Genomic DNA, 12,974 nt, shown 5'->3' with positions numbered 1-12,974 from the left:
TATGCCTTCTGAAATTGGCTCAAACTTCCATATAATATATAATATAAATATGTTTAATTCAGTTTAGCATTTGTTAAAACTTTAGACGGTTTCATTAACTAGTCTGACTTTTTATTTTGTAGTGGATATACTGTTGTTTTTGATTTTATTTAATTATTTAACCTAATACAACTACTAAGAAGTATGACCTTGTCATGACTGATTGTAGTATATGTTTAGACTTATTGTTTTTTAATTTAGTTTATTGTTAATTGTGTTTTGTTTAATTGTGCAGTGAAAGTACATTTTATCAAAGATAAGCACATTACATGTTTTTGTTTAAACAACACTGCCCTGAAAGATAGGGCGCTCACTCTGACTCATCAGAGTCTTACTGAGTCATTGAGTTGTCTAGTGTCTATGGTCAGGTTATGGAAAACTGCTAGTAGTACATGTAAGGTCTGGGTGTTTCGAAAACAACAGAGGCTTGTATTTAGATTTATACAGTAAGTTCATGCTTTTCATTCTCTAATTATTACACTGCCTTTACAGTAACTTCAAATTATGCTTTGTCTTTCAGCGTTCAAGAGATGAATGTGTCATCAAGTAATGTGACTGTGGTTATACAGTATCGAGACTCCTTCAGTAAAGCTGTGACAAAGAATGTGATTGTTGTCGTTCTCGGGATCTCCATCAACTACATCAATGCAAGCCTTATTCGAACCTTCCGAAAACACCAGGTATAGTGTATTCTTCAATCACTTGATAACACTAAAAATAATTTTACTGTTGAAATCTTGGAAGGATTTAAATATAAGTAAATCAATGAAAGCTCTAAGAACCACACATGCTGTAGAAAAATTATCTTGCCTCAATTCAATTATAAAATATTTACAAACTGTGAAGCCACTGTATAGCTTTTTCACCAGATTGGACAGAAAAGTATTTGCAGTATGTTTCACTCAGTGTACAGTCTATTTGTCATTATGTAAACTCTTTTAGTAACAGTATCAAGTATTCACTTAGCAGAACAAAATGTTGCTATAGTAGGTTTCTGCAGATCACACATATATTCTCACTACATTTGCATGCACAAAAAAATCATCTTTTTGATTCTAAAGAACACTAGATTCATCAGTTTACATGAATAAAATCAATCTTCCACTAATATTCCTGCTTACGTGTAGCTGCACTAAAATTTGGGCTCTTTTAAAGTTTTCCACAAGTGGCAGATGTTCCACTATGTGAACTCAGCCTTCCCTTTAATCAAACACCTTCTTGCAAAGATATATTTTTAAAATTTGTTGATATCCATAAGCCTAATAATACCCTTGTAATGCTTAACAGTTGGTATATTTCTACTTCTGCCCAGAAAAGTAAACTGTTCTTTGAAGCATCCCCTCTATCAGAAACTTCATCTGACTATAAACAAGCGCTCTGTATCTCAACATGTGACATATCGGATCTATATTATAGAAGTCAAGTGCCCTTTGTGTGTGTGTGTGTGTGTGTGTGTGCGTGTGTGTGTCCGGGGATTCCCACAACATCTGGAAAGAGCTGACTGCTGCAGTTTGGCATACTTACGTGTTTTTGGTGAAGGAAGAGATAGGACCAATATTTTGGGAGATATCGGTATTTTTGGGAGATATCGGTATTTTTGGAATACAATAGCCTTACAATCATGTTGCTATGGCCAGAACACCTTGACGGTGACTGCTGGACAAATGTGGTACAGCATGCACAAATACACAACAGTATAAAAACTACCACATATAGAACCCATGGCTCCCCATGGGTCAATGCACTAGCATGTCTTAAGTGGAAAAATACCCCACTGGAAAACGGCCTAATTCAGAATCGCTAAAGTGAATTTACCTGTCTCATTCAAAATATAGTCATATGTGGTTACTGCTGGAATTTGTGTGCAAAACTCATTGTTTCTGAGCAAAAATCACAATTAATTTCTACATTTAAATACAAGTATTCAGAACTAAAACATCTTTCATATTGATGCATCTGTGTTAGTGTTGTAGTGTTCAATCTGACTTTTGAGTTTTTCTAAACATGTTGGAAATAACGTTCACCAGTTAGCAATGATTTATTTTATTCTGACAGAGTTAGGAGAAGATACCTGGGCTTGATTTAAAACTAAATGAGTTAAGACCCCCCCCCCCCCCCCCAAAACAAAAAATTAAAAAAATCCATAATCAATAACTCACAATGTATTTACAACAAAACATTATCTTTTTCTGTCCTCAAAAACACCACTTTTGTTGCACAAAACTAAACCTTACGGAAGTTGGGAAACCTGTTCAAGTCTCCAGAGGCTAGGTCCTGTGTTTTGTAGATCTGCCATCCACCTCAAGCACCTCCTGCCTCTTACTGACAAAAGAACCCCCTCATCCTTCAGTGATAAATTCCATAGATCAGGGGTCACCAACCCTGGTCCTCAAGATCTACTATCCTGCATGTTTTATATGCATCCCTCTTCCAACACACCTGATTCAAATGGTAAGCCTATCATCAATCTCTTCAGAAGCCTGATAATGATTGTCAGGTGTGCTGGAAGAGGGAAACATCTAAAACATGCAGGATAGTAGATCTCGACCAGGGTTGGTGACCCCTGCCATAGAGTATACTGTACACAGGGTGCGATTTGTTGGGGGTATGTATGTGAGAAAGTTTGTAAAGTTTCATTTTCATTTCACTTTAGCATTAGTTACGTTAGTTATGGACCGCACCCCCACGTGTATAACTCCCCTCCCCACACATACACACACACACACACACACACACACACACACACACACACACACACACACACATCCCGCGCTCTGATCCACCCTGTTTTTTTGACAAATCGCACCCTGACTGTACATATCCATAGTTTACAGAAATATGTAAGGGTAAAGAAATATTCTAATATAGAATACGTTAAAAAACAGACATAGCTTCAATGTAATAACATCATTTTCTATGATTGCTGTAATCCTTTCAGTACTTGTCCCTCCACCCTTCAGGTCTTCTACACGAATCCTCGGTACATCCTGTTTTGTCACCTGGTGGTCAACGACATGATCCAAGTGACACTGACCGTCATGTTGTTCCTCCTCAGCTACATCCTTTATAAAATAAATGTATCTCTCTGCTGTTTATTCATTCTGCTCGCACTGTTCACCACTGAAAACACCCCACTGAACCTGGCTTGCATGGCAGTAGAGTGCTACATCGCCATTTGCATCCCCCTTCGCCATACACAGATCTGCACCGTCAGGAGAACCTTACAGCTGATCGGGTTGATCTGGCTGACTAGCATGCTTTCTGTGCTTCCTGATCTCTTCATCAGCTTGGCCACAGAGTCACGTGAATTCTTTGCTTCCCAAGTGTTCTGCCTTAGAGAAACTGCTTTCAGGAATCCACACATTATCAAGAAAAGGAATGTTACCTATATTGTGTATCTTGTTTTAGTTTGGCTTGTCATTTTTTTCACTTACTTTAAAATCCTATTTACAGCAAAAACAGCAAGCAAAGATACCAGGAAAGCCAGAAACACTATAATCCTCCATGGGTTTCAGCTGTTGTTGTGCATGGCAACATATGCAGTACACTTGCTAAAAACTGCTTTGATGGAATGGTTCCCAAAGAATTATCCAGACTCCCTTTTTGCATGCTATATTATTATACAAATGCTGCCTCGATCCATAAGTCCACTTATTTACGGTGTTCGAGACAGCACTTTTAGGAAGTACCTCAGTAGACACATGCTCTGTCAAGTGAGTCCACAATAGGCAAGATGAGAACAAATGGAATGTAGATGCTTCTAAAAAAAAAAAAAAAAAAAAACCAAGGAAAGGATATATTGGATCCTCCCTTTTTTTTCAATTTATCTATGGGCCATCACGACAAAAACAAATCTGGGGGATAACATGTTAATGTGAAAAATATGTATTTCCACTGTACTCCTTTTGTTTAATTATTAATTTTTGTGTTTACTATTTCTGATGCAAAGGTGTCCAGTCAGACACAGGACAGGGCTGTGATGGTTCAGTTGACAAGTAAGATATTTTCCAACCAAAAATTTAATAATCAAACACAGAAATTCCTCTATAACATAAAATAATCTGAATTAGATTATATTTGGTGGTTCTGTGTTCCTAAAACTTACAACATATGTTTCTGTGCTTTGAACAAATACTTCGTGGGCTGTAAAGTTTTTCTTTTATCTTGGTAAGGGTGACCTTGACTACTTCTAAAATTTTATCTTACCGGGAATATGATAAAAAAATAAGAAAGTCTTGGTGAATCCTACAAATCTATGGGTACTATCAAAAAATGATTATGCAGGTTACAAATAATAAGAGAAATAAATAAATAAGAGAAAACTTGTTCATATATGTGTAACTGGTAGTGTCTGCACCAAGTGTAACCAGTTGTGTTGGACTCTGCGTCATGAGCGTTGGGTTATGAGTAAGAGACTTGTATATGCACAACTTTGGAGACAGTCTCCGTTTAATCTTTAGAGATCCTGACAATCTCTAAAGTAAGTAAAGTAAAGTAAAGTAAGTAAGTTCCGTAAAGCATGCCCCACTCCCATGAAGATCAAGAACAATAGGGCATAATACATGAAATAATTAAAACAGAACATAATATATCTGACAAAATCATCATGACTACAAAAAGCTCCGATCAGTTATATTCATAAAGCATGCCCCTCTCCTTTGGAGAACAAGAATAATAGGGCATAATACATGAAATTATTTAAACAGAACACAGTATACCTGACAAAATCATCATGAATACAAAAAGCTCCGGTCAGTAAGTTCCATGAAGCATGCCCCTACACAAATTAAATGACATGGAAATATGTTTTAGTACATCGTAAGCACTTCATTTGAAATTTTGAGAAATTTCCCCCGACTGCAAGGCCGCTTACCTCTCCCATGTTGATCATAAATAATATGGAAGAGGTAAAGGCGTGAATACACTAGTTATATGCAGGCAGTGTCACACTATAAAGTAATTGTTGGGGTACAAACTCAATTAAAAGTTCCACATACTGACTCAGGCCCAACCTCTCAGGTATTAACTAAACTCAATGAAAAAAGAATAAACAGATTTTGTGTAATTATAACATTAACTAATATACAATATTATTTGCAAACCCACATTGCTGCTGAATAATTGACCCTGTTACATATGCTTTCTTGCATGAAGCTGAATACTTTGTTGGTCTGTAAGATTCCCACCATTCATGGATTTTTTAAACCTAAATCACTGCCTTACTTGCAAAACAATCAGCGCAGACAAATTCTACTAATTCAAGTTTTTCTTATTGAATGCAATTCCATGCAATTCTATGCAATTCTTTTTAACATATGTATCTCGTTTTGACCTTGAATTAATTTATTTGCTGGTGTTTGTCATCATGTTGGTCTCCGTTGGAGATAAAAAGCAACATCGTTGACAGAACAGCATAAATATTAACATAAATCCTTGCATGGACCCAAGGAAGAACTTCACAGATTACGGTGGTTAAAGGTCAAAGTCACTGTGACCCCACTCCTGTCCATTTGCATGAATATATCAAGGATTTCTTCTAATTTGGCACCAACATTTGCTGACACTCAAGGATGAACTGATTAGTTTTCGATGACCAAAATCAAAAGGTCAAAGCAATTGTAACCTCACAATATACGTTTCTGGCCATAACTGCAAGTAACTTAGAGGACATGAACAGATTATAATGATGCTGGAGGAATTAGATTAAATTTAAAGTGTTTTTGTTTTTTGTTTTTTTTCAATTTCCAGATTTCCAGCATTACATTTATATCCTCGAACTGTAAAGAAAAATGGAGATAACAGGATAAAATCCAGTAATTTCGAAGTAAAGAATTTTCATGTTATTATATATTGTCATATATAAGTAAGAATCATTTTTCATTCACTTTCTGAACTACTTATTCTTCAAGAGGGTAGTGGGGGGGTCCTGGAGCCTATCACAGCTACCATCAGGTGAATGCAGGCTACACCCTTGTGTGTTGCCAGCTCATCACAGGGCTGACATATGCAGACAATCAACCATGCTAGACAATCTCTCATTCACACTTACAGGCCATTTAGACTGACCAAGTTACCTCTTAAGGCGGCCATACACTGCGATTATTTCGATCGTTGCACGCAGCTCCATCTCAAACTGTGCGAATCAGTCGTACAGTCAGGTTCACAATTCCTGTTCTCACACTGTACGGACCGACGCTCGTATGCGACCTGACTGCTCACACTGTAGGACCATACACCACAGGACGCACGACACGTTTGAGTGTTGTATCCGGAAATACAACGTTAAAATACCAAGGAATCCGTAAAAGTGCATAGACGATTGTGCATTGGCATGAGTCACGAAATGGTAGTGCTAAACAAAAACCAACGAGCTGCTTTGGTAATATGTGCCATTATCTGTGAGGAATCAAAAAAGAAGAAAAGACAACGATGTGTTTGGTGCAGGCATTGGTTGTCCAGACGTGGACAGTATGGGCTGTCATCCAGGAACTAGAGGTAAGCTGCAACAGCCAAACTGCACTAGGACAATAGCCAGCTACTGTTAGCTTGTACGCTACTGTACGCGTCTGTGTTCGCGCATGCACTGTGTGAGAATTTGAGGCACATCGGTTCGTGGCACTGCTTTGACAGTACGATACACTCACGAGGAGCGAGCAGGATTTCAAACAGCTCTATTTTCCTTGCGAACACACGATTGCTGGTTGTGAGGTGGTCGTGAGGTGCTAATCGCTTCTCTTTACCCCATGTACACTGCACGAAGCACGACACACGATTAGAGGCACATCGGGCCCGATCCCAGAAAGAGTCGCACGAGTGAGAAATCATCTCTAAACTCGCACAGTGTAAGGCCGCCTTTAAGCATGTCTTTGCAAGGTGGGATGAAGCTGGTGTATGTGGAGAGAACCCACACAGATGCAGGGAAAGGTCCCCCCCATTGGCTGGTGTTGGAATTACACCCAAGAGCTTCTTGCTGTGAGGTGACAGTGGTAGCCACTGCACCACCGTGTCACCCAATAAGACTAATTGCATTCAAATAAGTTATCACTGAAATAAATATTCTTTCATGAAATTACCACCAGGGGCTTTTCTTTGACCCCCTCTTTGGATGGCTATCATGGTGGTCCAACCATCTTTTGCACCATGGGTAAGTCTAAACTGTAAACTGTAGCTACTGTATATCAATCAAATTTTTATTTATATAGCATAATCATAATCAATCAATCAATCAATCAAATTTTATTTATATAGCACCAAATCATAAAAGTTATCTCTTGACACTTTACATTTAGAGCTGGTCTAAACCAGACTCTTAAGCCTTGGTCACAGTGGTAAGAAATAACTTCCTTTTAGCAGGCAGAAACCTGGAGCAGATGCCAACTCTGGAGGATGGTCATCTGTCTTGACCAGTTGGGGTTAAAGAGAGAGCATTAAAGGAAGAGAAAGAGAGAGAGTTTGGGGGAGGGGGGTGGGAACAGGAGGAGACACATGGATGCACAGCAAACTGAACTATAACTGTTAAACATAACATGCTTGCACTTAAAAACCTCCAGCCTGACTTGTGAAAATCTTCAAAATATTGATTGTCACTGATCTGTTGATTTGCAATATGTAAAATGTTTGAGACTGTGAATTAATACTGGAATTGGTTTGTGCAATAGATGTATAAAGGAATCCAAGATTTAACTAAAACAGTACATACAGTGGTAAAGAATTAATGTAAATGAACCATAAGTATAAGAGAAATAAGTCTAAGGGAAATAAATATACAATGAGAAATAATTTAAACTGTTTAGATACTTAGTATGTTTAAGAGATGATGTGAGTTGGTATCATACCTAAGAAATAAATATGAATGACAGAATCCATAAAGTGGGATAAGTATGATAAAGATTTGTCATATTGAGGCTTGATTATGATTTATTTAAGAGACAGCATATCAAGGAAATGTAAATGGGTGTGTTTCAAGTTTATTATACGGATATTCTAATTTATCTATTTATTTATTTTATTGTATTTTTTCGTCTGTAATTTGGCACCCCCTCCAGCAGGTGAAGCCCTAGGCAGCCACCTGTATTGCCTACACCAAGAACTGGGCCGGACTCTAACATTGAATTATTAACATTCGTGTTGACATTAGGGTCTGTAGAAGCCAATAATGTAATAACGACCCATAACGTAATAATGACCCATAACGTAATAAATTTGCCATTTTTAAAATGTAATAGGCTAATAATGTAATAACTAGCTAATATCGTAATAAAAGTCCTAATGTAATAACTTTTTACCAATAACATAATAACTTATTACGTTACCGGTTGGAAATTATGTTATTGGCCTGATAAAAAAAAAAAAAAAAATCTTTGCAAGTGTAATAACTGAGCCAATAACGTAATAATATATGAATATCACTGTATTTAAGTTTAATTTATTAGATATAACTGTGATAAAATCTCCCTCTCTCTCTCTCTCTCTCTCTCTCTCTCTCTCTCTCTCTCTCTCTCTCTCCCCCTCTCTCTCTCTCCATGTATTTGTCTATTTAATTTGATGGTTAAAATGATCTCTAGTCCTGTCTGCTGCTCCTTAGCCTTTCAAACTATCTCCAAACAAAATGGAAGCACACATATTTGCAAACATAGACAATGGTATGATATGAAATATGTATGACATTTGTGAGATATAACTCACTCTTGAAGATAGTAATTTTTTTCCCACTGTTAACCCTGTAAAGCCTGAACCATTAAATCATTGACAGAAAATTCCAATTCTTTAAAACTGGAGCCTTTATTGGTCCGTCTGAACAACGAGGAAAAAAAAAAAAAATCAAATACTAATTTCCATGTATGAGTTTCAATTTGTATCATATTTGATACATTGCATCTCAATGCTCAAATATTATTATTTTTGAACAAACAAAAACATAACACAAACATATCCAACAAACTGATAATTCCAAACATATGTAAGAACATTTTCCAGTGCTACTATCATGCAGCAATGAGGAATCCACCTGTGGAACTGGTACAGTGGAAGTCTGGAAGACATAACATTTCAGTTATTTTTCCTAATTTTGTGGTTCACAAACTTTTTTATTTTGCATGGTGGTAGGCCTGAAAACAGTTCCTGTCCTTGTTCAGACAGAGATGCACTTGGCATTTCTTACTGTACACAAGCGAGCTTATAATCATATCATTATAATCATAGCATAATCATTTTCAGTGCTTCTTCAATACTGTGTTTTTTGCCATCTAAAAACACACATATACCAGATGTAGACTAATCTTATGAAGCAAGTTTGGAAGCACTTTGGGTCTGTTTTAAAAATACATATTTATGGAGATTAAATAAATAATTTTTCAGATAAAATACATTTTTATTTGAAGGGAACATACAAAAATCCATGTCACCCAGTAAAAAGGACACAAAAATCATATGCTACTATTTTTTGAATATCTTTTTATTTTCTTATTTGTATATTTTGAGAATCGAAGTAAATATGCAAGGCAGAGTGTTTCATAAAAATGACTGCTGTTTCAAAAGTCAGATTTAAATGTGTTTAAATGGGCAGGTTCCGCATATAACATGAATGGACACGATGGGTTCCACAAGACACCTGGAATGAGACTGAGATTCATGAAAAACCTATATGTCTGGATTAGAAAAACCACTAGGATCGAAAACATTTAAACACATGTCTTTATATATAGTCTATATAAGACCATTTACAGCCATGTTTTCAGATCAAACATGACTCCTAGGTAGCTTTTCATGTCCCAATTTGGGTCCCAATATTTTATTAAAAATTCTTTAATTTTGGGATTTTTTGCATTTATCTGTGGGTCATCATTAGGTCCATCCTGGGGTAAATATGTTTATATTTCACTTTTATTATTGGGTCTAAAAAGCTGGAAAAGTCCCAGATACCAAAATAAACCCAGTTTCATAAAAGCACCCATATCTAAATTTTTTTGCACTAAATGTACCAAATTATGCAATTTAAACATTTATATAGTTTACTTGAAAAATAAAGAAGACTGTATGTTGCTTGATGATATGTATAATGCATGAAATGCAATAAAATTACAACTGACTGATTTAGAGTTCCATGACCTCATATACCTGCAGTTGTCATATCTCTATCTGTTGTTCTCCTCTTTTTCTCCCTCTGGCCCTTTAACTCTGTCACACCTCCTCATCAGCATTATTCCACTCACCTGTGAGTGCAGCTGTGGCTCATCAGGCTGGGTGTATATATTCACTGCTCTGCTCTTTGTTCACTGGCAGATTGTCGTCTGCCTCGTGCGAAACATTCCAGCGTGTTCCTGCCTGATTCTCTGTTCCTGAACCTGTCTGTCCCTGACCTGCTCTGCCTTCCCATTGCTTGAGTCCCTGTCTGACCTGCCTGCCTGATTACGTCCGTCCGTCTGATCCCCGGTAACCTACCTGCCTTCGTCCCCCGACCACGTCTCTCCGTCTGCCTCCTGGTATATCGACCTGCCTTCCATCTCTGACCACGTCTTCTGCCTCTGCCCCTCTGGCCTCTACTGGTTTCCCTGGTTCTGGATCTCTCGCCTGTCCCCGACGTACCCTTTGCCTTTCCCTTGTCAGCTGTATTCGACTGTGGAGGTCGAGGTTAGTCCCTGGAGGATTCCCCAGGGTCTCCCCCATGGTGAGCGGTTGCTACTCTGCTTTAAAGAGACTCTGTTTGTGACTGTTTATTGGACTTTGAACACTTGTTGCTCTGTGGTAGGATTAATAAAGTCTATTCAAACTCTTACATCTGAAGTGGTCTTGCATTTGGGTCCCGGTTGTATCTGTCACAGCTGTATCAAATTTGATTTGCCTTTTACAACACGGTTTTACTAAAACATAGAATATTAAAAATATTATGTAATTTTACACTGCATCAACTCAGTAACTCTTCCTATTGATGTTTCAGTAAAAAAAATGTTTTCTGACCTTAACTTTTTCAAAATTGACAAAGTTCTTCTTCAAAAACCACCTGTGCCTCCTTCCTCATTAATGACTGGAGAATGAATTCCTCCCTCCTGGTGGATTATCTGTGTATTGCATGTATCTAATTGTATACATCAGGTTTTTCAAGAAAAAAAATATCACACTGATCATGTAAAGGGCTTCAAAACTCATGTATCAAATATAATACATTTGGTGTTGTGGGGTTGAAGATTTTTTGATTTCCCAAAATTGACCACTAGATGGCAGTAGTGTGACACTGACGTTCTTCAGTTGTCCAAACTTCTTTGCTTCCTTTCTAGCACACATGTTGAAAGGTTATCAGTGATCAATTTTCTTTGGTGAACAGTGCATTTTGTTGAAATTCTTGCATATACCACATACAATCTTATATATTCAGTGCAAGAGGACATAACATTATTGAGAGTGTATTCAAAGTTAACTGGCTATACCTAGCTAACTGTTGCAACAGTTAATAATGCTAATAACTAGCCAATTGGCTAGTCCGTCTTGAAAATGGCTTTGACAATAAACCTGCAACCAAATCCATTTCCTCTCCTCCTTCAGCTATTGTGAGTTGACAAAACAGCTATTAAAACAACACAACTATATTTCTGTTTGTGCAGCTCGCTACAGATGCAGTTTGCTAGCTTTGGCTAGTACGCTGTCTGACTATCCAATCAAAGGGAGCGAATACACTGACATTACCATACGCCTGCTAGAGGGCCTCGGTGTCGCCAACTCAAAATCTGATTGGTTGAAGCAACAGTTTCATCGAGACTTATGTTTTGCTAGAGGGCCCGCGCAACTGACTGTGAAGGCCTCTAGCAGATTTCTTTAACTTTAACCCAACTCAAAATCTGATTGGTTGAAGCAACAGTTTCATCGAGACTTATGTTTTGCTAGAGGGCCCGTGGCACTGATTGTGAAGGCCTCCAGCAGATTTCTTTAACTTTAACCCTGTCTGGCAACAAATGATGGCTGAAATGTGATTGGTTAAATGCTTTAATATGAAAATACATGTCTGGAAGCAGCACAACCAGGGGAAAAGCTATGAAAGGAAGTGGACAGACCATTTGGAATTATTTAATAAGTATTCATGGATAAAAAAGAATTAACATCAGTCTGTGATATTTTTTTAGGCCAGCAGAGAAGGCCTTGCAGGCCCTGAAAGCCCACCACTGATATATATAGATAGATAGATAGATAGATAGAGAGAGAGAGAGAGAGAGAGAGAGAGGATGTGATCAAATTAAATACATATAAAATTATTCATGACATGATTCAATTCAATTCAGTTTTATTTGTATAGCCCAATATCACAACAAGGTTATCTCAAAGGGCTTTACAGTCAGTTGGATGTAAACAACAACATGATAAGAAGGCTGATTATTTTACCAATGGCAACATTGATTATTTAGTGAAAGCATTTGACTAGCTTATTTAAAATAAAAGATTATACGATCTAGTTTACTGTACAAGTATACGTCATCTTCCATTAAACAGCCGTAGTGGTCAGTACTTTCATTAAAAAGCTGATTGCCGTAAAATGTAGAATTATTCAAAAGGACAATTTGAATCAAAATATGCATAAGCAATAGCGCGTGCAAATAAGATCAGATTAGTACCATTTTTTAATCAATACCTATGTCACCAGGTAGACAGAATATAGAAAATTCATATGCTACAGCTAAGGGAATAATGAGTTGTTTCGTAATTAAATAAATTTAAAGTTTAAAGTTAACGACAAAATTGGTGCCAGCAAAAGTGTTGAGATTGTATTTTGTAGGTTTTACATGTATTTCCAGGATTTTATTTTGTATTTTCTGCATGTACATGTATTTCCCAACCTTCTGGGCCTGACAGTGGAAGGACTCCACAGTGGAGGTCCTATTTTCAAGGTTTTACGTGTATTTCCGGGACTTTATTTTGTATTTTCTGCATGTTTCCCAAACTTCTGTGCC

The 12,974-nt window shown here is 37.2% G+C and overlaps 1 protein-coding gene across 1 annotated transcript; it reads left to right on the top strand.

Moving 5' to 3' along the window:
* The first annotated feature begins 569 nt into the window (after nucleotides 1-569).
* On the top strand, nucleotides 570-3,767 carry LOC115419945 (odorant receptor 131-2-like). Its single transcript, XM_030135017.1, has 2 exons — nucleotides 570-719; nucleotides 3,000-3,767. The coding sequence occupies exons 1-2, from the start codon at nucleotides 570-572 to the stop codon at nucleotides 3,765-3,767; spliced, it is 918 nt and encodes a 305-aa protein (XP_029990877.1).
* Nucleotides 3,768-12,974: the final 9,207 nt, after the last annotated feature.

Source organism: Sphaeramia orbicularis, chromosome 5, assembly GCF_902148855.1.
Source record: "Sphaeramia orbicularis chromosome 5, fSphaOr1.1, whole genome shotgun sequence".
Classification (NCBI taxonomy): Eukaryota; Metazoa; Chordata; class Actinopteri; order Kurtiformes; family Apogonidae; genus Sphaeramia; species Sphaeramia orbicularis.
Note: the sequence above shows the minus strand (reverse complement) of the source record. Positions and strands in the feature narration are given on the sequence as shown.

Excerpts from the sequence above, each read along its gene's own strand:
- LOC115419945 (XM_030135017.1), top strand. The coding sequence starts at position 570 with ATGAATGTGTCATCAAGTAATGTGACTGTGGTTATACAGTATCGAGAC. Across the intron at positions 720-2,999 it reads GAACCTTCCGAAAACACCAG|GTCTTCTACACGAATCCTCG; the intron begins GTATAGTGTATT and ends TCCACCCTTCAG.